We start from the raw sequence: 26,927 nt of genomic DNA, 5'->3' as shown, positions 1-26,927 counted from the left end.
TTTCCATCAGTCGAGCTGAGCACACCCCATGCACTGAGCGAACATAGCGCCATGTAGTCCTCGATTTGATTGGGCAGTTCAAGGCGACGATTTATAGCGCAGGGCCCCCAATAATCTATCGCCTCCCTTCCCGATAATCGTGCCGCCTGGTCTCTAGTTGTGTAATGATCTCATTCGCTGCCAACACTAGTGCCACTGTATGTTCTCTTGCCTCCAGATGGCAGATGTACAATTGGCTGATGTTCAGGCTAGTGACAGTCTGTATGTGTGAGACCATTCTCACACCATGGAAATCTGGTTTCCCATAACAACACTCTTACTGGATGGAACAAAATAAGTGCACACACTCACACACACACACACAAACATATTGGATCGAAGAAGTGTCCCGCCTCCTGTTCCTTCCTGGTTGTTTGTTACGGAGAGGACAAAGCCCTGTTTTATGTGGAGAAAGGTTGAGACTGAGAGAGAGGCTTGTGTCAGAGCCCGGAGTCGCTGCCAAGCATGACTTAGAGCTTCTGTGGTCTGTTCCTGCCCTAAAAGTCACGGCAACAAGAGGGGTGTCTTTCTTCAGCTGTTTGTTACTTTTTATTAGTTTAATCCTAGACAGAGGAGTCACATAAAGTACAAATCACCGGTGTTTGGGTGAATATAGTTGCCATAACAACTGCCTCCCTGTTTATGCTGATTCAGCAAAGAGCTCCATTTTCATTCAGGGACTGCGGCCATCTGTTTACTGTATTATGGTAAGGATATTAACAGGCTTATCGCTGCAAACTTGTCACCTTTTTGCAAAATTCATCACACATATGGCCCCCTTGTGACTCATATAGATCCAATGAGTTTTGTTTTGTTTTTTTATTAGGGAAGGCTCTTATATATCTATTAGACACCGAAGACAAAACAAATGTTGAATTATTTTGTTTCTCTCATGCCCAACCCCATGCTGGTAATGAGATTGTTTCGGTCACTGTAACTCAAAATGCTCAAATAGCAAATATCAGCAGTGGTGTGTTCTCAGGGCTGGCACTGTTTTCATCCTGCTCAGGTTTGATTCTAATACCTTAAAGGGGCAATTTGGCCAGAGGAGTGTGAAGAAACAACTGTGTAGACATTATGTCAAATACTTCTGTGTACTGTGTTGCAGGGCTGTACGGAAGTTAGCATGCTAACCAGCTAGCCCCAGCGCGTACTGTCCAACAATCCCACTTTGTACCTCTAGAGGCGACAGTCCCCTAGCTTTTATTAGAATGAACAAACAGAATAAACACACAAAATGTCAAGTAAGTTATTATTCTCAAATCTATTTTCATTAATTTTACAACTATACACCATCTGACTCTGATATGATATGCTGCTCCTTATATTTTCAAGCGACCTTCGAATTCTTGCCAAATCTTTTCAAATTACACCTTTAAACCTTTTCAGCCACTGTGCAACCTGTCTGAAGAACCGATGACTAAACGTTATCTAAAGGCCATCAAAGGCTTTGACCTTTTCTCCACGCAGGGAGAGACAATAAAGCTTTAACCACGTAGCGGGTGCCGCTGTATCTTTTTCCATTAATCTCTCGTTCATGTAAGGTCATTTGAATCCATAATGGGGATGGCGGACCCTGCCACTAACATTGAAAAACGTTAAATAACAATTGCTGAATACATGTAGACCCTTGAAATTATCGGTAACAGGGTTTGATTTAATGAAAATCTTTAGCATTGCAACTTCTGAATCACTGTCTTTTAAACTGTATGACAATATCCATGTGAATTTCTAAGCCCTATTAATGGTAAACACTACTTTTGCAAAGTCACTGCACTCCACTTTATAATATTGAAACATCCCTGGCTCTGAAGTCTGCATGTCCTCCCAAACAGTCCGTCACTAGAGCTAATCTGTCGTTGGACTGTGCAGCACAGACGAGAGCAAGAGAAGCAGAGGACAGATGTTGGAGAAAAACTGCCGAGCCCTCTTTAAGTGTAATCCTCCGGTCTCTCTTTTTCCTCCCACAGTCAATTCATTGCGAGCCCTGTTTCAAGACTCCATCCCACCACAGCTTCATGAGACAGACAAATAGAGGGAGAGGTGAAGGAGGTTAGAGACGGAGGGAGAGACAGAATACAAATCCAGCCGGCTGCTAAGCTCAAACCCCCTGAGTGTAGGGATCACTAGCACTGAGCAAGATCTGCTCCACATAGCCAGCATAATCCCTCCGCCACACCGTGAACACTTCCTCTTTGACAGTGTGTGCAGAAGTGTGTGTGTGTGTGTGTGTGTGTGTGTGTGTGTGTGTGTGTGTGTGTGTGTAGGGTGTTATTGGCGTATATACAGTATGGAGTTAAGAAGGAGTTATTCTGCCTCAATGGGCCGTGTCTTTTCTCTCTCTCCTTTCGACTTTCAGATTCCTCCCACCCTCTCGGAAAGTCTTCAGGGACTGTAGCAAAGTTACTGTCGTTGGACGGAGGGTTACAGCTTATATTTCAGTTTATTAGAATTAGAAAAGTAGAAAGACACTCCCTACCATTGTTACTATTTTATCTGGACCTGGAAAAAAGACATTTAACACCACCTTATATCTGATATCTCTCTAAAACCACAATAGTACTGGGCCACTATAGCCCTTTCAAGCATTATTGAGCCGAAAAGGCAAATGTACAAATTAATTAAGATGAGTGACTTCTGGCTATTGAATTTTGAATATATGACATATTTCATGCTTTACTTTTGATTTTGATGCACAAAAAGGATCAACTTTTAGTATAAATCCCTGAAATAGAGACATATTCTCTAGATATAGGTAAGTGCACGTCAATGACCCACTGTGCCCACTAAAGCGATCATTTACAGCAATTTTATTCTTTATTTTTATCAATCAAGCAAGGGACGGCTGCGTTATAATTCTGAGGCATTAAAAAAAACTCCAAAGAATAAACACACAATGCAGCTCCTTTCCTGACCTCGCCTCCCCTTCTAATAATTTATACACAGTCCCTTAGGACTCTGTAGGCAGACAAAAATGCTGACGGTGTGCTGTGCATCACCTGATCATTAACCGTGACCGTGTGTGTGTGTGTGTGTGTGTGTGTGTGTGTGTTGGTGCATGTGTGGAAGTCTTTGTGATGGTGTGAGCAGCAAGGTGGGGGAACTCGTATCGTCCCATTTGACCTGCGTTTGACCCCAGGAAGGATGTAGCTGATGGGAGGAAGGAAGGGCAGGAAGGGTTTAACATGCTCTTAGGAGGACAGTAGGATCTCTCGTGGGGATCGTTTGGCCTCTCTTCATGTTCCTCTTTGACCCACACACACGTATCAACAGTTCCATCTTTATTTTAACCCCCCTGTCAGAGTTTGTGCGATTGTCTCTCTACCCGCACCGTCTCCTCTTTAATCTCCGCTCAGGTCGTGTGAGGGCTTCCCCTTCTCTGATCCACCTCTATCTATTTATAGCCCCTAAGCTCCGGTCCAGCAGGAGCCATCGAGGCGGCTTGTAAACTAAGCATCTGTCTCCCTAATCTGGCCAGTTGATTAGCTAACACACCTCTCTGCTCGCTGCAGGTGACACACAGGATTGATGAGACTTTAAGTTATTTTTTCTTTCTCCTTTGCTTTCACTCTGTCTCCGGTCTCATTTCTCATTCTGCTGACATGCAGCTGATGGATGATTTAAGTCATGCCTGGGGCAGACGGCAATTTTCTAACTGCTGCAATTTCAGGCGTGATATTTGTCATGTCTCACACTCTGCATGTTAAGATTCAGAAACATGCAGTCATATTATTTCAGCCTTTTAGCTATGCAGGCAGCATGGATGGCAGTGTCAGCCAATTGGCCCACCACTTTGTTCCAGACTGAAATATCTTAACAACTGTTGGATTCATTGCCATGAATCTTTGTCAAGGCATTCATTGTCCCCAGAAGATGAGTTCTAATGACTTTGTCCAATACTTAGATTTTTGACCAAATTCCTGCAAAACTATTGACATCCTCATCAGCCTCAGCTGTCCTGTGTTTAATGCAAATGCAGATGTTAGCATGCTAACATGATACTCTGTTCACATTTGTTTTTACAATCCATCCTGCGTGATCCGATCGCAGGTGGACGGCTTCAAGCCCGTCAATTCACAGCTGGCATTAAATGCGTCTCTCACCTCCCCACTCTATATGCAAATATACACATACATCACTGAATCACACAGACACTTTTTTACACAAAGAAACAAATATCTTCCTGCATAATGTTTCCTGAATTAACGGGTAGACCCAAATGCTTAAGAATTTGTTGTAAACAGCGTTTCACAGTTTATAAAGTCTCTCCCAAAGCGTAAAGACTCAAAATTGAGCATTTTTTAAAGGGAGTCTGGGGACTTCCTCCAGAGATGACAGAGAAGTACCATGTATAAGTTACTTTTTACTGTAATATTAAATAGAGTTGTAAATGTAGACACCTTCCAATATGTTTTATTCTTTAGAAAATTTGGTGTCAAGGTAAATCAGTTGAAACAGTGTTTTAAAACAGCTGTTGGGAGGTACGACTCACTCTTTGCACATATCTGTACATGTATGTTTGTTTTATTTTATCTTATCTATTTTTTATTTACTTTTATGTTTGTTTTGACTCATATTTTCACTTATGTTTTATGTTTACTGTACCCTGTACAGCACTTTGCAAACTTTCTTTTGAAAAAAGTGCTATATAAATAAAAACTTACTTACTGACTTACATACTTCAGACACAGAAGCAGACAGGACTTGGATCACTCAGGATCATGATGATACCAGATCTGAAAAGGCTTACTATACCAACATTTAGCTCAAAGCAGCACTGTACTCCAGTACAGCCCACAGATCTACTAGCATATCTGTAGACTCTTGTTTTATTATGGAGGTTATTCACTGCACCACCTACATCCACTCTAATTCAACTCTTTCTCCCCGCTGCCTCAGTCCCTGTCTGTCTCTAAATCACTGCCTCCTTTACCTCTTGGCATGAAATTAAATCCTGCATGCCATTTGATTATGATTAGGTCTGGACTTCCATTAGTGAAGCCAGCAGCAGAATGAAGTCAGGTTGTTTAATAAGTGGGACTCATAGGTCTTGGGAAAAATCGCTCTCCTGGAGGCACAATCTGCAGCAGCTGAACTGGCACGATGCGGCGGTGCACCACCTGGCCGCGTGCACTCACATTATGAAATTAAACCCAGTTGGCAAACTGTTTTCCGGCTGCATCCAGCAAATGGGAACTACGTGCCAGCAGTCAGCACTAGCTTTTCTGTCTCTGAAAACAGGAATTGTTGTCGTAATGTTGTGACAGGCTGTTTCCTGCAGCCTCGTGTTCCTCTGATCTGTTGGATTTCTGCAAACACTGGTTGGTGGTTCTTCAAAACCCCCCATTGTGGCGCAGCTTAACCTGGCCGCTGAACTTTCCATCAAGTCAGTTCGGCTTTTGTTTTTTTGCTTTGCGTTGCACCGCTGGGTGAAAAGAAAATAGACATCAATCACTCTGGTTGTCAGTGTGCAGGAGTTCTCGAACACATGGTGAGACAGCTGGTATCTCGACAGGGAATTTCCTCACGTCATCATCTTTAATTTCTTGAGTGTGTACTTATATATATTCTCGTCCTCACGTGTTTTTGTAAAGTATATAAAAGTGCAAGTCTAAAAGAAGAAAGCCAGACAGCTCAGGGCTGCTGCAGAAGATATTTTATACATGAAGTCGACATGTATTTCTCAAAATGTGAGAGGGCCAGGACTGTTTTAGTCCTCCTCCTCCTTTACTGTGTTGATCTTCTTGGTTGAGGAGAGTGCAAATGGGCGGAAATGGGTCAAAGCATGTGTGCACGCTCCAGTGTTCATAATTGATGGCGGCGAGGTCAGTAAATGACTCAGGAATAAGAAGGGGATGAGAGCAGGGGGTGGGTGTGGTTACTATAGAGCAGGAAAAATGAACTGAAGAGAGTGCCTGCTTTCTATTCGCCCTTGATCGAGTAGTCGCTGTGGCTGAAGTGATGGACAAGCACTTAAGCGGGCAGGTGGTCCTGCCAGAACGACGTGGCCTTGCAGAGAAACGTAATAGTGTCACATTGCATTAGGGCGAGCAGATAGCTGTCTGTCTCAGATTTGAGATCCAGCCACATATTGACCAGATAATGAAACAAGAACGGAAGAAGACAGCGAGGGAGAAGCTCTGACAGGAAAGAGTGACAGAAATGAAGTAATTTAAGCGACCGGGCTGACAGGTGTGAGAGGAGAGGAGGCTGCTGGGGTGAAATGAGATGCTTTTGTGGGGGTGAGAGAGAGGCCTGGGTGTCCAGGGTTGTGAAGTGTGATGGATTTGTTGCTAAATGAAGATTGACATCTCACTGATTCATACTCTCTAGACAGAAATCATGTGACCTGTGCCCCCAGAGAGTGCCGTCACATCAAGACCAAATTTAGGCGCATCAGTGTCACACCATCATCACACAGGCTCCTGTATGAAAACAAACACCAGACTTAAGCTCCACTGACCTTTCCTGGTTTGAACGTGTTATTGGGCGTTAAATTGCCCCAGAGCTATTAAACCGGGGGAGCGGGGTGACAGAGGGAGGGTGCCCGAGCGGCGCTGTGACAGCCAGTCATTGTACCTCCACGACTCATGGTATCATGCCGTCTTTGTGTCAGTGTTGGGAGCAGACCCTCAACAGATGCTGAACAAATAATACAGGCTTTATCTCGGGAAATTCACTGAATATGAACAAGGAGGGCTTCAAAGAGAGCGTCTCAGGTGAGCAGAGAGTTATTTCTGAAGTTGTGAAAAGAAGGAAGCATCCCCTTTGAGTATGAATCTGTAAGTGAATGTATAAGTGTATGAACTAAAGCAGAAGTATTTCTTATTGTATTTCACTGCTGGGAGTGTAATGTATTAGATTGTGCACCTGCAGTTTTCATCTAACTCCATTTCTCCAGATGGGGAGTTTTCATTATGGCATCTCGCTGGGCGGCCGGTGAAGCAGAGTGTGTTTTTCGGAAGACATCTTATGTGTGTTTTCATCACAAAGCACCAGTAATAGCTGTGACAGTGACAGAAGCGATTCCAGATGAATCAAAGAGGGCACTGGAGGATGCTTCTGCGTGCGCGAACAGTACGTGTTGCTGTTTCTATTTGAGAAGTAATTGGTGGATCCAGCCGTGCTGAATCTGTTCAGATTTCCATTTTCTGCTACAAGCTTCAAGTGTCCCATCTGCCTAATGCAGCCATTCACCATCCCGTCTCATCGAGGGGTTTTCCCGACTGAAACAATTCATAACCAGCTCTCACTAATGGAATTTGTCCACTCATAAACAAATCTGTGAAATTGCTTTTCCGCCGTAATCTGCCAGTTAAATTAAACTGACCTCATTGGACCTGATGGGATTATAGTTTAGTTGTGGATACTTGAGAGATGAAAGTGTTTTGGTGGCAGTTTTGATTTTGTTTCTGATTGGATTTGAAATGAAAGACAACGATGACTTATCCCATCATTTGTCAGTCAGTGTTGCACTTCCATGATATTTTCATACAAGACAAAAAACTGTGCTAAACAGGACCCAGACGAAAACCCTTGCTTGAATTTTACATTTTTATCAAGACTAATTCACCTATGCAATAAGCCCTTCACATGATAGAATAACCTTTGATGCTCGGTTGGAAAATCATGTATGTTAAATTAATTGTGTTTGATGATTTAAGTGAAACATACTGTCTTTGTATTCCAAATAACACATTTACTTTTTTAACAGAGTAGATAACCCAAAAATAAAAAAAAAACATTCATTATCTACTCATCCCCATGCTGATGGAACTTCAGGTGAAGCTTATTAACCACAAAGCATTTCTGGAGCTTTACAGTAAAACAGAGTTGCAGCATTCTCCTGAACAACTACAGAGTAGATGGAGACTTGTTTTAAAACGCTCCACAGCTCCATACAGTTTGTCCAGCCCTGACATCCCAAATTTATTTGAAACAACGTTATTTACATCCTTTCTTTAGCCAAAACCTTTAGTGTAGCTGTTAAACCAAAAGCATTAGCACCCATCTGAAGGGGATGCGCGAGCTCAGCCTCATGTCGAGAATGTTTAATGTCTTTTCAAATCAATTTGGAATCGCAGGGCCTTAGATTACCCCGGACAAGCTGTACAAAGGCCATTCCATGTGTTTTGGACATTTAGAGGCACTGATCAGGGACGTTTATTTAATAGACTCGTCACACCACTTTGCTTTCACCAGATTGTCTGAATTCCGACACATTTCAGATATTAAAACGTGTTTAAAACGCCGCCGCCCTTGATTGTTTTGAATATGTTATTTACAGAAGTCAAGCGCTTCCTCAGAAACCCATAATGTTAGCAGGCAGCTCAGACTCACAGGAGGAACACAGACTGCAGATCTGCCTAATCACCAGATGCCTGCTCTCTAATGCATAATGCATTAAACTGTTATTGCAAGTCTGCAGGGAAAACACAGCAGTGATTTACATTAATATTTCATCAAGTCCCAGTGACATCAAAGTCTTAATGGAGGAGACCCTGCCTTCATGTGTGTGTGTGTGTGCGTGTGAGTTGCCATTAATGAAGTGGACCCCGGTGGCCGGTGCTTGGCCTCTATCGGGGGTCAGATGGAGAGGTGGGAATGACATGTTAAGTTAGTTTAAACTCAGTGAACAAACAAACGGGCTCATGAATAAAAGGTTTAATAGAGAAGCAGCCAGGTCTTTGAACCAGATGGCAAACCCTTTCACAGACACAGTCAGAGGGGGAAAAAAAAGCATAAAAGTGAGATTACAGTGTGAATGGAGTTTGTATCTCAACCCCGGCTTTGCACTTTCTTTTTCAATCCTTCCTTTCGGTCTTTGTCTGTCCTATATTTGTCTCCATCTGCATGAATGAAAAGGCATGAAAAGCCTTTTTATATAAAAACAGTTGATAGTAGTATCTGGAACCCAACATGGCTTTTTGGAAATAATTGAATGCTTTGAGACAGAATATCTTAAAGGTGCTTTTTGTAAGAAAAGTTGATTTTTTTCAGCCGCCATGCCAGAGAATATGTCCTATTGGCATCCTGCTGTGTATAAAACAGTTCCTGTCTTCTGTGACACAACATGGACGGCACCACCCGACTTACATTTGATTGTATGTGAAAGAGAACTCTACGCCTGTTCTATCAGCTTTGTAACGTTTTCCTCTTCTCTGACATGTGTGTCCTCAGATGACAGTGCGTCAGCAGCCAGCAGTATGGAGGTGACCGACCGCATCGCCTCCCTGGAGCAGAGGGTCCAGATGCAGGAGGACGAGATCCAGCTGCTTAAGTCTGCTCTGGCCGATGTGGTGCGCCGGCTCAACGCATCTGAGGAGCAGCAGGCCATGGGGTCACGCAGAGGACCCACCAAAGGTAACATATTTACATCAGCATGGTCTCTCAGTTGCTTTTTCCGGGATGTAGAACAACAGGGTTTATTGGAGATCTCTGTTTTCCGCTTTCTTTCTTGATCATGTCTCCTTCGAAACTCGCTTATTTCCTTTCTCTGACTGGTTGTCGGTCTCCTCTGTCTTTCTCTCCCTCCTGTCCTCTCTTCTCCTGGACTGTGTTGTGTTGTTAAACGTGTTGTGCGTCATGTGTATAGACCCTGCTTTGATGAGAAAGTCTTCCTCAGCAGACAGCAATGTTGGGAAGCCAGGTATGCTGACTGTGAAGTCTTGTCTGCACTAACCAGGCCTGGTGTTGTGTTTACAAAAGAGCACCCTTCAGTCACTGCCTGCTGGAATTCTATAGTCTACACTGTAGTATTTCACCAGGAAACACACAGTTACTGTCAGTACTACACTGCCTGAGGTCAATGCACTGTGGTCTGAGTCTGGAGATAGAAATGGTTTTATCCAGGGGGCATCAGCATTCCTCTTCACACTGCTTCTAAATCTAAAAACTCATTGAAGATTTTAATTGACCGATGCACCACCACAAAATTAGTAAGAATTAGCTGCTAAGCACGTTTTATGTTTACACCTGTGTGTGTGCAACCTTTCTGTTAAACAACAAATCAGCACTCAAACTCTTGTCCCTGTCAAAAAAGAGAAGAACTGTTGAAAAATGTTGTGATGTAATATCTTTTAACGACACTTACACCTGGCAGTGTAAGTGGGTGTGGCCTCAGCTACAAAAGTTGCAATGGAGTAATAGTTCGAAATTTTGGCAAATAGACTTGTTAGGTCTCTTGCTGAGATTTAGATGAGAAAATTGACGTCACTTAAGTGTCTGTCAAGTGGATATCGGATTGGATGAGATAGGGTCAGATCGTAGATCAGTATCAATCTTCTCATCTATCTCTCTACAAGAACATTAATAAACATGTTACCAAACATCAACACGATGACCAAATTGCCAAGATAACTGTTGGCAATGTGTGTTTCTGCATACTCATGATGCAACTTTATGTTTCTTTGGGTTCAGTTTTTCATTTTATGGTCTGTTTAGGTTTGGACACAAAAACCATTTGGTTGGGAGGGAAAAGATCCTGTTTGACTTGCCTTATACTCTTCTGGTTCTACCACAGTCAGCACATAATCACAGGATAAGAACTCACTGAACTATCATAGATTTCTCCTCTTTTTCTATACACATACTATATTGCATGTGTCGATTTTCAGCTGAGTCGTGTTCGATACAATCAAGTCTCTCCAACAGCATCTTTACCCCAGAGGCTGATGAAGTCATGCATGTGAAATCAGCTGCACTTCATCCCTTTTTATGTGCTCAAACATGCATTTGAATGATGAACCAGAAACAGATTGTGATTCTGAGCTGCTGCCAGCTCCAGTCTCTGGAGTGACTGTGGACGGAAGAAGTTTCAGTTTGATCTGGGAGCCGGAGGATGACTCAGACTCAGAGCTGCTTTCCTCTACTGCTCTCCCCTTTACGCTGCAGAGAGGCAGCAGCCTGCTTCCCTCAACTGAATGATCAGCTTCACAAAGCCTAACCCAGGCACACAGACTGCACACGTTCAGCTATGGACACACACACACACAGGAACACATTCATCTTCTTTAACATGCTAACAAAATTACATCCTCGGTTTGCCCCTGCTGTGTAATTACTACATGAAAGATAACAGGGCATTGTGTGTGTGTGAAGGCCTGAGTGCGCATGCATGTGTGTGTGTGTGTGTGTGTGTCTGCCGAACGAACAAGGTCTATTAAATATTTATCACTGCAGATAGAGCTGCAGCTTGAATTTGTTATTCTGGGCTAGCCTGACTGGCGTGTGTGTATGTGTGTGTGTGCATGACCCTTTTCTTTTGTCAAATCCCCTCCTGCAATCGAGTGGTGAATATATGTGATCTGTATAAACATCAATAAAATGAGAAGATACATGTAGTTGAGCTAATTAATATTTGAATTACATTTAGAATAATATGAATCTCATGTGCTGTGTTTACTTTTATCCTTGTGATACATTACACTGTGCAGCTCTAAATGGAGACCATGATGCTGAGGGAGTATCTTATACATGACGTGTTTACGTCTGCAACAGAAAGTGGTAAACTATATAACAGTTAAACATTATTATTGTATTGATACAGCGATATCTCAATTTCCAGCGGCAGAATAAGTACTCAGCTCTTTCACTTTAGTAAAATATTCTCTATTTCAAATTTCTCTTTACTAAAAAAACAAAGGTTTCAGCGTCAACATGCACTCAAAGCAACAAAAGTAAAAGTACTCATTGTGTATAATGGCCCATTCAAGAATAATATACATTATAGGATTATAACTACTGATGCATTCATGCGTTCATCACTTTAATATTGCAGCTGATAAACTGGAGCTAATTCAAATTATTCCATATATTGCTGGGTAAGCTTGGGAATTTCCCCCGAGGATTATTTCAGTGTTATATTAATGGACAACAACCTTCAATCATAATTTATGGATTCTGTTTTGTGTTATTAATCTGAATCTGCAAATTAACTAGTAACTAAAGCTATCAAATAATGTAGTTGAGTAAAAACTACAATATAGGACCTCAAATTAGCAGTTAAGTTAATGTACTTACTTTTCAGCGCTGGTAGTGACACATATCTCATGGCACAAGGTGGACAAAGCAAAGTTTCCAGGAAGACATTAAACTTAGCAAACAGTATTGCCTTAGGCATTCATGACAGTTGTTAATACTGTTTGCTTTGTGTTTGAATGTAATTTATGCAGTAATTAAAGCAATTTTGTATCATTTAAAAATGTTAAGTTTCGGCCACAGCATGATAAATGTTTGTCAAAATTGAGCTTTCCAGTTTAGCGAGATGCTGAGTTCACTTCAGAGAGCTGATTGTCAGAACTATCCAGATGAACTGCAGGAATAATGAGAACATGGTAGAGACACGAATAAACTAACAATGATGTCCATAAACCTGTTACTCCAGTGTATGCTGGGAGGCTTTCCTTTTTCCTTTCTCTGTTGATTTTTTGATTTTTGATTTTCTAACTCCTCCCTCTCACAGGTTGCTTTAATGACCACACAGCAGTTTGATAACGGTCTTGAATCGAGATTTGTTCTGAACACGCCGCTTGTTGTTGTCCTGTTTCCTCCAGCCAGGCCAATGATCGCCACCCTGCCGTTACGGCCCACGGTAAACAACGGGACCATCCTACCAAAGAAAGGCAGCGGGACTCTGCCCTCCCCATCTGGATCTGGATCCAGGAAGGACAACAGCACACCAGCCAAGAGGTATCACATTTTAGAGAACTTTTGACTGTAAAGTCGGTGCAGCTCAGCTCAAGTCGAGTGTTTTCTGCCGAATTCAGTTGACTTTTTAGTGTTTCTTTACCGAACCTTTGTGCCTTGTTAACACCCTTGTAAAAGTGTTAAATCCTGACATAAGCTCCATGCAGTCCAGGTGGGGAGGTGCATGTGTCACGTATTCCTGTGCAGGCATTTTATTTGTCTCAACAGACTTTTGCATCGCTGTCCGTCTGTGCCATATCGTCTCATTCGAGTCATAAATCATCCTATTTCTGGATTTTTATCAGCTGACATTAAACAAAGGCTGATAAACAGAGGAACAGTGTCATCACCAGTGTCTCTGCTTCCCTGTTGTGTGCTTGTGTGTGTGTGTTTATACATGCATCTGGAGCGCAGGTTATCAATCTTGTCTGTCAGGGGAACAATAGCCTTTTCCCATCTCTGGCTGACATTACCATAATCAGATGGAGCTCCGCAGACGGCAGAGAACGGCTCCGGTCCAACCAGATGTGAACCCCCCTGTGGCGTCGTTTCTTTGATTTTCCATGACGTGTTCTCTTATTTCTGCTTAGGGGGTGTTCTCTGATACTGAGAGTTGATACTTTTAATGCTCGCTGACTCTCACCTTGAGGTTCACTGAAGAGGACTGTAAAGAAATGGTTCTGCAGATTGAAATGTAGCCAGGGTGAGGACGGTTGTAGGAACAAATCCTCTGAACAAGAAGCAAGACAGGAAATGTGTTTCGGTCTAGTTTGTTTCCTTGTTGAGTTTCCTTGCCCTCGGAGCTCGCCCGACTCTTTCTAATTTACGGTTTCTCAAACTTTAGCTTGTACTCGAGCCAAGATTTTCGATAAACTGAAGTGATTAGGCCAAGTCTAGAGAGATCTATTTGCTCAGTTGTGTTTTTCTTTTTTTTCTTTTTCCACCGTTGTGGCTTCAGTACTGTTTCCAATCTTTCTCCAGTGCCCAGAACTAATTCTTGTGGAGAAAAAGTTGAATGTCTCATAATTGTCTTTATTTATTGGCCCATAAGTTGAAAAAAGTTAATTGACTATAATGAGCCAGTAAAGACCCCATCCTGTTCATGTTTTTGATCCCCCCCAAGCTTGTTTAATCCCTCAGATTTCCAGAAAAAATACACATGACCTCATAGTCTGATATGAATGAAGCTATTGAATGAGTTTTCATGCTGCGTTGCTAAATAGAGGATTTGAATTTGTCCATCCGCTGAAATGTAGACATTTTTGGGACATCCTCTTGGCATTATATTGCAGATCAGATTAGAATAGATGCATAGAATTATCCTGATTTTTAATTAATGTGGATTTAATACTGTCAGGTGGCAAGACTGATTTTACAATTGATTGCAGAGTGAAGAAAGTCACATACAAGTAAGATTTACTTGGTCTATTGAAAGCGGTTTGTATGTTTTTTAACACAATTAATCAGATTGCTGTTCAAGTAAGTACAACTGTGAAATTTTAGGTTTACAGGAAAGGTCATGTTTATTAACCCAGCTGAAAGGCAGTTTACCTACAAGTAAAAGTTCAGTCATCATTCACCCGGCTTTTCGATCAGCATGGGACTGAGTAGATGAGGACAGTATGTTTCACTTGAATTTCACCTAATTTCTGTACAGTTGAATTGGTTTGCATGCAGAGTTTATAGTACATGAGTCGTCTCTCCTGTTTATGTTTGTGTTGTCTGTCTTTCCCATCTCTCCTGTCTCGCATGTCGTCGCTGTCATATATTGTCTCTCTCTGATAAAGTGATGTCATACCCTGTTTGTGTCCCGTCCACCTACAATGTGATGTCCTGTGAATCTGTCCACTCTGTCTTCTCTGTCTCACTCTACCAGATTTCTCTACCTGCCCCTCAGGTGAGAGGAAGTTACAGCGTGCTGCTCACTATCTAACATCATGGCTGCTGTGATCCATGCTAACTCTGTTATTAATCCCCTTCACCAAGCTCCATGATAACTGTGACATTCCCTTTCACCATGTCGCTCATTGCTAACACTCGCCGTTTGCTGTTTGACGCATTGTTCTTTGGAGTTTGAGTTATTTACCGTCTGTGTGTGGGATTAGTCTAAACTGCAGATTGGTCACAATCCCATCAGTGCTGGCACACACACACAACAGCCTTCCCCAGTGCCCGGTGGCCCAACTACTATGATTCCTCATGGGATAACACAGCAAACAACAGTTTCTCTCTCTCTCTCTCTCTCTCTCTCTCTCTCTCTCTCTCTCTCTCTCTCCCTCTCTCTCTCTCTCTTCTTTCTATTCTGTTCTGCTCTTTACTGAACAAACACACACATGCTCTCCAGAAGGGATAACGGCCAGCGGCCAGTTTCAGGATCTGAATAGACTTTTCTCCCATAGGGTGGATTAGGTGACTGTGCCTACTGGCCATTGGATTGCTGATGGAGCCTTTTCATTGTTGTGAATAGGCAGTCTGTCTGCACCACTGATATGCAGATTTGCACAGGTCGGTACTGATGCTGTGGTTATGAACACCACAGTAAAGAGAAAGTGTGAAACTGCGAGGAAACAACGAATATCCACATTTCTTTCTTTTTGTCTTCTGCTTCGGTGCAAAATCTCTCTGACACTGTTGAAAAAGAGTCACACTTAAAAAAAACAAACTCTGGGCTGAATCATAAAATAAATACATCTTCCCTTACATGCTTTCAGAAGCTATGTCCTGGATGAAAACTTAACCAAAGGGCATTTTTAGAAAAGCAGCGTCAGGTACTTGTATGACCTATTTCTTCTGCTCTTCCCCCTCCCCTCCCCTTTCTTTTTTTTTTGCCTCTGTCCACCTTCCTCCTCCTCGCCACAGCACTGTGAGGCGAGCCAACTCAAACGAACACGTGGGAACTCTTACGCGGAAAGATTCAGGCGACAAGGGCAACCGCACCCGTGCGGGATCCACCGGCAGCAACTCCAGCGGCAAAAGAAGTGACAGGTAACGTGATGTTAAAGCCAGCTCTCCTCCATCTGCACAGTCAGTGAGGTTTTTCTGTCTAATCAAGACAGGAGGCTGACACAGGCTGATCTCCTTATAATCAATGGTTTACCTGGAGGTGTGATGCTGAATGACAGCTGTCTGTTTACTCATTTACTTTGCAGCAAACAGAGGGATCCAGTGTTCAACGCAGGTAAGAACTAGAGGCTCTTTTATGGCTCCGACAGCTTTGGTAGTTTGATGCAATGATACAATCCATCGAGAGCCATTACACACTCAGTGGCTCCCTGTGTCAGCAAAAGGTCAACTCATTTTTGAAGGAAGGCTGTCAAAATATCTGTGTATTTATCTGTGGTGTGTTCCCAGAGCAAGACAGAAATTGATGTTAGCTATAATCTGAGTCAGTGCCTTGGACTGTTTCCTGCACACAGAGGACCACTGAGGGCGTCTCTTCATGATGTCGTGTCTTAATCATCCATTCTTTCCATTATCTGTTCATCCACAAGTCATCCATTACTACATCGTCACATCCACACTTCCATGCCTTGTTTTCTTTTTAACAAGCTTCCTTCTTGCATTGTGTAAATATACTCTACAGTCGTGGGCTATTTAAGGTTTGGTGATTCCCATGAAATGTTTTCAGCTCATAGAGTTCTATTCCAGAAGTCTGCATGCAATACAACCATCTCACAGTTTGCTCTCCAAAACAGAAAGAAGGGCGCACACAAGACAATGGGGCTGAAGATGAAATGAAATGAGTATTGATCAGAATTTCCATCTTCAGCGTGCTATTGATTTTTGCACAAATTGAACTGCTGTTTTTAATATGGGTTACCTAGCTCCACTTTTGCATCCTAACAGGCTACAACACATGTTCTTTGTGTATTTGCAAAACCATCAGATTACGAGGCAGAGGATGGTAACGCAGTGAAAAATCAGTCACGTAAGATTATGCAAGTGTTAGCCCGTTAACTGCTCTTTAAACATCCCCACGGTTGATGCTGACGAGGAGAAAGTTCGCCACAGGGTTAATTATTACCGCTGCACACCACTTATTGGACATTTGAATTAATTACAGACAAATAATCTCCTGCAAAGTGGCGCGATCAGGGCAGTGTCGTGGACATAAACTGCCACTGGGTGACAATTAACCGATACAGATGATAATTGCAGCAGTAAATTATGCCAATATACTACTTCCCTGCAATACATGAGGTCATTACAATACAAAGTGGATCGTTGCATTCAAGGAAATGGACTCCAAGACGGTGTAAGCACTTTTTTTGTGTGTTTTTTTTTTCACCTTTTACATTATAAAGCATAGTTAGAAACAACAGCAGATAGAAGAAGAAAACAAACCAAAATCAGAACAAAAAGATCATTTATTGAATCACCATAAACCATCACACAGGAAATGAAAGCTTTTAATATGCAGTTCATTAGCAGCAGAAAACAGGAAGTGCACTCCTATTAGGGCAGACCAGGAAGTGAGGAATTCACCTGGTGCCACCCGTTCACCTGGTGCTTGTGTCTTTCTCTGTGACCTTTACAAGGGATGCGACGTGTGACCCACTGCAAAGGTAGGCTGACCACCCCTCCCTCCCCTGAAAGCCCGCGGCCTGCACAGCTCTCTGGACACTGCACATGATTTCGGATACAAACCTGCACTTTTATTTTGAAATGAATTCATATCTTGTAAATGTAGAGATCGCCCTTTCGTGCATTGATCAGTGAGCTGTCCAGGCAGGGGCAGGAGTGGGTTTGACAAAGTGTGTGTGAGTGAAAGTGACCTTACCTTTTTACTGTCCTTAGACTAACACACATACATCCTACCTAACCTGCACTGAGAGCTGCGTCAGAGTGTGATTGCAGTGTCTGCAGTTCACCCGTGTGTCTCCACACTTGTGTTTTTTTTTACTGCGGATGAGGCTGCCGTTCCACCCAAACGTGTGTGTGCGTGTTTGCTCACAGCCGCGCTTTCGCTTGTAGGCATTTAGTCTCTGTCACCATAGTAACGACACAAAGATTTCTGACACTCGCTTTCCTCGCAATCGCTTTGAGTTTCGCTGCGAACACGTTTAAATCCTCTGCTCCGAGAGATTCCTCGCTGCATTTTAAGGGCGAGTAGATTTTGCCGCTGCTCTTATTGTGTTCCGGCCCTCCATGTGAATATTTGCATAACAAACACTCTGAATCTCTGTTCTGCTGTAGTTTCCTAATGAAGTCTGTTGGATTTTCACTGTTTGTAGTTTCCTCCCCTGTTCTGAAGTGTCGTCTGTTTGTGTGTAACCCCCCCCCCCCAGCAAAGTATTCACAAAGCTGCCGAGGATTTAGGAAAGAATGGAGTTGAAGCTCATTTCCTCACAGATATATTGCTGTTTACCCAGTCTTCTTACAGGATAATTCATTCTTTAAGCAACCATTTTTTTTTTTTTAACCTTTCGAAGCATCTAGACCGGTGGTTCTCTAGCTGATCGGCTGATGACTTCTTAAGATGAAGCAGAAGCTTGCATCCACCCGTCACAGGTTGCATACAGTACATCTACAGTTTCATCAAAGAGGGATTGTTTTACAAGCTCTCAGTTTGTTCCACTGAATAATTATTAGAATCCCAAATAACTTGGAAAAAATTGCCCTCCACACTTGCATTGGGGCCCACATAAAAATGTATTATGTGTGTCTCAATGGGTTTTTGCAGACAGCAAGTATAATTATCCCATTAAAATCCTCAAAATGTCACCACACTCCGAATATATTTCATTTCCACCAGGATTGGCTTCCAAACTGTTTGTGATATTGCAGATCATACCCATCATCTTATTTTCTGTGAGCACAGAGAAGAATTCCCACTTTCTGCAACGAACGTGAAAAACGGAAATATAAAGTAAATAAACAGCTTTAAATTGTGTTGTCCTCTAAGGTCAGTTTGTTTGTTCGCTTTATTTAGTCATGAAAGAGAAGAGAGCTCGTTCAGGCACAAAAATCAAATCAATGAGGAGCTTTTCTCTTCTGATTGAAACTACATATTTATTATATAATTACTTATGAATCCCTTTAAGGGAGAATCTAGTTTTTCACTCTGTTATTTTTTTACAGGCCCACAATATGTCTTAATAACTACAACTTCAAAATAAGATCCCAGTGTTTGATGGTAACACTCAACAGCAGTTCCCTGGTTTTATTTGTATTTTCTTAGTTTGTGTTTTGCCAGTTTCATGTTGCTTTTTTACTAAATGTGACACAAAATCTGTCTAACTTCTTCTACTGACCTCCTCCACCCTTTTACATGTCTTGCTCCTCTGCCCCTGCTCTGTCCCTGTTTGGCCCCCTCTCCACCCAACCGGCCCTGACAACCTCCGCAACCCCTCTCCATAATTTTCGGCTCCTCTGCTCTTGTCCCTCATCTACGTTTTAGTCACAGTACAGATTTACCTCAGCCGCTCTGCCAAACGGACGGCGACCGGCGGCAGCCCCGCGGCCTCGACTGTCACGGCCCGTTCAGCCACCAACTCCCAACTAACCCCAGAAAGCAGCAAGGCCAGAGCGGCCAGAAGGGTCGGCGCGGCCTCTAAGGTGCCACCGGCCAGAAAGACCCCGAGCTTAAACATCCAGTTGAGAAAGACAGGGAGTTTGTCATCTTACTCTCCCCTGGATACGCCCAGTTATCGCAGCCCCATCAAGTCTCCCAGCCAGTACTTTCAGATTTGTTACTAGTTGGGAAATCCCCAGTGGACATTCACCTCTCAAGATGTGTGTTTGTTCCAGTTATCAAGGCAGTCAGTGCAGAGTCAATCCATGGTTTTATATCACATGTCCCCTTAAAAACACTACGGCCACATGTCCTCTTACACCCATAAAGTTGCAGAGAGATTTAGCCTCACCCAATAAAAAGAAATAATAAAACAAGTCCCGATCTCACTTTACACTTACATTTCACAGATTTACGGGTGAGATTGGGAACTTCTTTTACATTTCTAATGAGATTAGAAAAGAAAACAAACCCTTGTGGACACTGATGATTTGTTTTGTCTGTTTTGTTTTCTGCATGATTTCGTTTCCAGTGTTTTACATTTGATGAGGATTTTTCTCATTATCCACTTTTCTAAGCTTGGATCTGTTTTGTTTTTTGTTTCATAACATTTCCATTGCCCTGCTTGTGTCTGCATTTTATGTTGGTTAACCTCCGCTGTGAGCTGAATATTCATGAGTTTTCAACGTGTTTGCAGTTGATTTTGCGCTCTCTGTTGTTGTCATACGAGTGTTTTTTGAAATGACTAATAAAGTCCGTTGAAAACCTGATTGGTTCGTCTTTGCAAATTCTGTCATTTGTTGTCTCTTAATTGAGAATACATCATATCACATCCCTCCATTTATCCTCTAATCTTGTCGCACATTCATTGTCACCCATGTCATTCACATCATTATAACGCATTGTATTGTGCTTCAGTGTCACGCCTGTGCTTTTTGCATACTGTCATATATAACAAAAACAACATAATCCAACCAATCCTTTGTTTTTGTACATGCGTATTACCTGACTGATCCTTTCTGTTGCTTTTTCTAGAGGAAGGTTATGTGAAAATGTACTTGAAGGGTCGCCCCATCACCATGTTCATGCCCAAAGAGAAGGTGGACAGCTACTGCCTGGAGGCCAAAGCCGACCTGCCCAGCAATAAACTCAAACTGGACTGGGTGTATCCTTTCACTGTGGCTTGTTGATTTTTAAACATTTTTTTCCTTGCACTTTTTCCTGAATTGAAAAGTTTTGAGAAGTAATCTCGTGAGGTGAGTAAATCAAGATTGCCCTGTGATGTAGTTAAGAGAGGAAGCCGACAAATGTGTCGTCTCCTCTCGCCGCCTGTCAGAGTAGATCTGCTCAGATGTTCATTTTCAACGTGCCGGGCTGCCGCAGTCGGAGTCGGCCTCATCGCTCTGCAGCCTGCAGTCAGTAATAACCTGCAAACAGCTGGCAGGGCTGAGACGCAACCAGTCAGCAGCTCCTCTTGTGCTGTTTTATTTTTATTTTGTTTTATTCGCTGCTCTCTCTCTCTCTCTCTCTGTCTCTCTCTCTCTCTCTCTCTCTTTCATTTACTGAAGGAAGAATGAATGTAGTTTGTTGTTCAGTCGAGCAGAAAGCCGAAGGAGAAAGAGCCGTAAGGGAGACAAAGAAGAGATTAAATCTGAGAAGAGAACACACACACACACACACTGAAATAAACATGTAGGCCGCATATTTTGTATGTTGAATCCAGTATGAACTAGATTAAAGAGAGATTATAAAAATGAATCGGTGACACGCATACATTAGATAGATGATTTAATATAGCAACGAGTAGACTGATGAACTCATTCAAATGTGCCTTTGACGTTTCACTGTTATGTTATCACTGTCAAAAATATATACATAACTTAATTGATGTTCATCCTGCAAACAGCTGTGTTTAAAAAAGACAGCTAATATTAAAAATTACTTCTTCAATAAATGCACAGTAGCCAGATCGATATATTTATCTCAGGAGGCGTTGATGCTCATACCACTTTTGTCCACAGGGGCCGCCAGAATCAACACAAAATAATTGTTTCTCATAGCTGCTTTAACTTTTTAACGTGGAACGAATAACGTTTTCCTCTCAATTCATGTCTTGGTCTATAAAACAGATAGTAACGTAACACAAGTTTTCTGGGGAGGTTACTAGGATAACGATTATGGATGATACTTTTCGAGCAAGCCATTTAACCAATTAGAATTAAGCGAAAGAAAAGGAAAACATGACATACTTGACTGCAGACCAGCCTTGCACGCATAATACATCCAATATGGCGGTTAGACCCACAAGGCCAGCAGTCAAGTTATACGTCGTCTGACAAAGACCAATAATAAATGCACAATTTCAAGGCTTTCGAAGTGTTTGCCTAGCGAGCTAGTTTTAGTAGTGTTCACATGATAAAGTTGCTAACTTAGATCTACACAAAGTAATGACATGCCTTACCAATCGCTCGAATAAAGTGGGATGGCATCCTGCTACCATGGACAACGGCAGTACCAGCTAAGCAACCATCATCATTCAGGTGTCATGGGGGCTAGGAATAATTTATGAAAATTGCACTGATGTCTTCAAACTTCCCGTATCCAGTTTACTATTAGAGACAAAAAAGCAGCAAATCTTCAAAAGTGAGAAGCTCCATCCAGGAAGTGTTATCGCACTGGCATTATTCTTGTTTTACTCCTTGACCTGTATGACCACCAGTTACGGCTACCGCGGTCGAGACTGTCGCTCCAACCTTTACTTGCTGCCCACTGGAGAGACGGTGTACTTCATCGCCTCTGTAGTCGTCCTCTTCAATGTGGATGAGCAGCTGCAGAGACACTACACCGGACACACAGATGACATCAAATGGTGAGAGACGCACATGACCCGAGGGACTGGTGCCTCCACATGCAGTCGACTGCAGCATATATCACATCTGTCATCTACTTTTCATCACTTTTCCCTGTTGGAGCTGATATTCCAACACTATTTCTACAATCCTCTCAGGCTTTAAAGCTTATTCACGGCATGTCTTTCTTCTGTTAAGGGTACAAACACAGAGACAAAGGTCTTTTCAGTATATTTTTCTACTCATTTCTACACAGGCATTTAAGTATGTCTGTGGGAAAATGTAAAGTGCAGCTAAGCCTTCAAAAGTCTGCCATGATTATGTTTCAACACTCTGGGGTTAATGAAAGTTCAAATAATTAATGAACACTTTGGATAACAGATCAGAAGGACAGATTGAAAACAGATTCTTACTCCTTTGAAGCCAAATGTTGGAGCTTTACACGCGCTACGAGTGTTGCTACACCATCATACCCAAAAGAGGATGACTTTATCTTAAACTGTTTCATTTTCCCCCCTCACATTAGAGCAGACGGCGGTGTGTGGTAGTTACAGTGAATATCATATTCACAGCTTTAAAAACCTCCCTCACCAAATGCTGCCTTTCATGTCCTGTGAGCAAGTTGCTCATCTATATTCACGCGTCTCTTTTGATGTTGAAAGCCTTTTAACCAGTTTCATGTCTGTGTTTTTTTTTCTGTTTTTTTTTTTTACATCTTCTTCTTCACCAGCTTGGCTGTCCATCCTGATAAAATCACCATAGCAACTGGGCAGGTGGCGGGCACCTCTTCGGATGGGAAAGTAAGTGAGAGAGATTGATATTTTATCACTTCAGCTCTCAGCGACTGATTTATTATTGGATCGAGGAGTTATGGTTTTGCTGTTTTCTTATTATGTTTTTACCCAACTGAGGAGCTGAAACACATACAGTCTTTCTATTGAATTTAGCCACACATCATTTCTTTCTGAAGATATGACTTTGTGACCGTGTGTGTGTGTGTGTGTGTGTGTGTGTGTGTGTGTGTGTGTGTGTGTGCGGTTTTCCTTGGCAGCAGCTAGCTCCTCATGTCCGTGTGTGGGACTCCGTCAGCCTCAACACACTCCACGTTCTGGGCACAGGCTTCTTTGACCGAGCCTTGGTCTGCCTGGCTTTTTCCAAGTCGGTGAGGAAACAGCATAGACACACCTAACAAGGAGTTTTTAAGGCCATGTCTGACATGCCATGTCTGTTCTGACGTTGCAAAAACACGGGTTTGTGTCTTTTTTGTGATCGTTAGAATGGTGGAAACACATTGTGTGTGGTAGACGACTCGAATGACCACGTCCTCTCCGTCTGGGACTGGCAGAGAGAGGACAGACTGGCTGAGGTCAAGGTATGTGTGTACATGTGCATTAAATAGACCTTTTAAAGGCTTACTCTGCCAATTTCACTCATTAAAGTGTGTTTACGGGTCTTGGTGACTACAACTGCATTACAGACAATGCAACTGAGTGACATCACTGGAAGCAATTTATCAGATTACATGCAGCTTCCTCTGGAGCCACAAAAGGCTTTATAGCACGTTTTCACATATGCAGTAGTACTCCACCTGTGGACCTATAAACACATTTCAATGTGTAAAAATGTTGGAGTTACCCTCTAAGACATAACATTCTACCAGTGTCAATGACTCACCATTTCGTGTCTTACGTGTTTCGATTCAGTGCTCCAACGAGTCGGTGTTCGCTGCAGACTTTCACCCAACAGACTGCAACGTCATAGTGACCTGCGGCAAGTCTCATCTCTATTTCTGGAGCCTGGAGAAAGGCATGCTGGTCAAGAAGCAAGGCCTGTTTGAGGTAGGACACCAGACTGCTTCACACAGTTTGATCAATACCATTAAGCAGGTCTATTGAACTGGCAGCATGTGGACTGAATGCAGCCCTTAAACAACCTCATTCCAACCATTTGTTAGCTTTGTTCGTGGGCTAATTAGCCCATTTATTAGTTATTTAATGTAATTTGTGTGTGCCTGTAAAGCACTTTGAGTTGCCTTGTGTCTGAATTGTGCTATACAAATAAACTTGCCTATGTATGTTGCAATGCACAGAATTACTCTTATTACGTTAAAAAGTTTTCACTTAGGCCGTGTAAGTCAAATAGACAACTCCAAGAAATTATACAGTACGATACAGTACAATACGAAACTGTATGATATGATACGATATGGAATGATACAGTATGATATGATACATACAAAACAATACAGTGGGATATTCAACGATACAGTACAAAATGATAGGACATGATACGATGCAATATACAGAAAATGTAATAGTCCGGCCCCCTGGCACATCACTTGTGGCCCTTATGAAAGAGAAGGTCATGAAATAAAGTCTGATATGAGGAACAAATTCGAACATGGCGGCCTGTGTTGGGATATGATCCCATCTATTGCTCTGCACTGTTGAGACAATCAGTGCAAATCTAGCAAAAAGGAAGAAACATTCTGTTTTTTGTTTTGTTTTGTTTCTTGCAGAAACAGGAGAAGCCCAAGTTTGTGTTGTGTGTGACCTTTGCAGAAAATGGAGATGCCATCACAGGAGACTCAAGTGGAAACATCCTGGTGTGGGGAAAAGGCATGTTCACTCATTCAATCCTTCAAGCTCTATCAATACAGAGTGGTCCAATGAGAGGAGTTCAATCCCTCTTGTATGAGTGTCAATATTTACACAAATATCAGAACTTCAAAACTGCACCATCTCCCTTTTTGTCTCTGATTGATCTGATGGGCACCGCGCCCGTCTGGCTGTCTGTCTGTCTATCTGCCTGTCCGTTAATCTGCCCTCTTCAAGCAGTCGACCTTTATGTCCGACCAACTGAACCTTCTCATCCATCTCATCCCATCTCTGTCACGCAGGCACTAATCGCATCAGCCACGTCATCCAAGGGGCTCACGAGGGCAGCATCTTTGCTCTGTCCACGCTGAGGAACGGCACATTGGTGTCTGGAGGGAAGGACCGCAGGCTCGTCTGCTGGGACAGCAGCTACCAGCAGATACAAACAGTGGAGGTGGGAAAAAGTTCAACAGAAGTCAGAGTTTCCGTCTCTTGAGATTTCTTTGAATCGCACATCATCTCAGGGATAAAATGCATAAGTTCTACTTAAGAAAAGAATTTAGCTACAAGACTGCGTGGACTTTTAATGCAGAGCTGTACAGCATCCTAATGATCCACGTTCTGTTAATATGCGTTAATAAAATGTTAAGCTGCAGCTCCTTCTTTTTTAAGTAGGTTGGGTATATGAGTCGGAAATTGCACTCCTGCCTGAGGCGGCGGACTCTGCGTTCTGAATACTGCACGATATCATAAATATTACAGAGGATGAGATAGGTTTGTGCTCTCACTGTGATTCATGGATATTTATAGCAGTGGAAATTATGGTTTGCTCACGTCTTATTTGCTCCAAAGAGACCTCATTTCATTATGCAGTAAAAAAAAATGAGTTGATGTTTATCCTGGCAAGTGTTGGATTGCAGGTGAACATATGGTTTACATGATTAATGTGTTTTTCCCTCCGCAGGTGCCTGAGCTGTTTGGTCCCATCCGGACTATAGCGGAGGGAAGAGGGGAGACTGTGCTCATCGGGACCACCAAGAACTTTGTTTTGCAAGGAAGTCTGGATGGAGAATTCATGCCCATCACACAGGTAAATGCTAAATACATTTTGGTTTTATTGCATTTTTTTTTTTATACAAGCATAAATACTAATAAGAATACTTATGACAATATGATGAAAAAAGTAAATAAAAAAATAAGAAACGACAGAATAATTTTATGTTCCTTTTGAAAACTCAAATATGCAAATGACGGATTATATTTCTCCTCACAAGAGCAAATTATTTTCTGTTTCAACTTATTTTGTGCTGCTTTTTAATGGTTCAAAGGGATCATCGTTTCCAAATTAAATTGGACTGAGTGTATTTTTATTTTCTTGGTACTTCAATAAAAGAACCGTAAAATGTCAGAAAATAATGAAAATAGTCCACCAGAGTCCAAGCTGACCACTGGTTTAATTTGACCAACAGTTCACAGCCCAAAAATCTTACTTTTACAAAGATATAACACAGAGAAAAAGCAGCACAACCTCAACTTGCAGCTCTGCTAAGGCTTACATTTGTAAATCTGTGATGTTGTAAGCAAAAGAAGAACACTCTCCTCTCCTCTCCTCTGCAGGGTCACACAGATGAGCTGTGGGGTCTGGCTGTCCACCCCTTGAAGCCTCAGTTCCTTACATGTGGATATGACAGGCAGGTCTGTCTGTGGGACTCGAGTTCCCATCAGCTCATCTGGACCAAGAGTATGGAGGTAAGTTTAGTCAACACTGCCCCCTGGGGTCAGCCAGGGGAAATTACACATCACATGAGAGATAATGAGTCAGGTCATCGTAATTTATCAAACATTAGAAATATTATATTTAATTACTAAAATGTATTGTATTATGTATGTATTATATGGTATAGATGTATGTTTTGAAATGAATGTGCATGGAAACAACCAGAAAGAAATGACTTGGAAAATCTGCAATTAACAGATTTTGATTTTTGACATTAACGATCCTATTTGGACGTTTCATGACATGAAAAAACTTCAGTTCAGTTCAATCACTTTTATAAAATCAATTTCTCCACCCTCATTTAAAAATCCACTTTGGATACACTGATATTTTTCGTCATCCTTCAAGATTTTATGTGTCCTACTTTACTTAAAAAATTATTCTCACTGTTTATGTGCTGAAGGTTTAAAGTTTCTACACTAAACTTGTGTAAACTGCATTTTGGAAAAATCAGTACACTTGAT

General features: G+C 42.1%; 1 protein-coding gene across 7 annotated transcripts in view; it reads left to right on the top strand.

Annotated features, from left to right (window-relative positions):
• The window catches only part of eml1 (EMAP like 1), a 54,866-nt gene that overhangs the window by 23,843 nt on the left and 4,096 nt on the right, over positions 1–26,927 (top strand). For 2 of the 7 annotated variants that reach the window (XM_030391392.1, XM_030391387.1), the window contains exons 2-18: positions 9,220–9,402; positions 9,635–9,688; positions 12,594–12,729; positions 14,603–14,623; positions 15,586–15,711; positions 15,876–15,904; positions 17,265–17,291; positions 20,276–20,405; positions 21,960–22,109; positions 22,820–22,889; positions 23,141–23,251; positions 23,366–23,461; positions 23,793–23,927; positions 24,608–24,707; positions 24,989–25,140; positions 25,651–25,776; positions 26,304–26,435. In XM_030391392.1, coding sequence (XP_030247252.1) covers positions 9,220–9,402; positions 9,635–9,688; positions 12,594–12,729; positions 14,603–14,623; positions 15,586–15,711; positions 15,876–15,904; positions 17,265–17,291; positions 20,276–20,405; positions 21,960–22,109; positions 22,820–22,889; positions 23,141–23,251; positions 23,366–23,461; positions 23,793–23,927; positions 24,608–24,707; positions 24,989–25,140; positions 25,651–25,776; positions 26,304–26,435 — 1,778 coding nt within the window. The remainder of the gene's footprint in view (positions 1–9,219; positions 9,403–9,634; positions 9,689–12,593; positions 12,730–14,602; positions 14,624–15,585; positions 15,712–15,875; positions 15,905–17,264; positions 17,292–20,275; positions 20,406–21,959; positions 22,110–22,819; positions 22,890–23,140; positions 23,252–23,365; positions 23,462–23,792; positions 23,928–24,607; positions 24,708–24,988; positions 25,141–25,650; positions 25,777–26,303; positions 26,436–26,927) is intronic. The other 5 variants (XM_030391388.1, XM_030391393.1, XM_030391390.1 and 2 more) reach the window with 5 other exon arrangements.

This window comes from Sparus aurata, chromosome 16, assembly GCF_900880675.1.
Source record: "Sparus aurata chromosome 16, fSpaAur1.1, whole genome shotgun sequence".
Classification (NCBI taxonomy): domain Eukaryota; kingdom Metazoa; phylum Chordata; class Actinopteri; order Spariformes; family Sparidae; genus Sparus; species Sparus aurata.
Note: the sequence above shows the minus strand (reverse complement) of the source record. Positions and strands in the feature narration are given on the sequence as shown.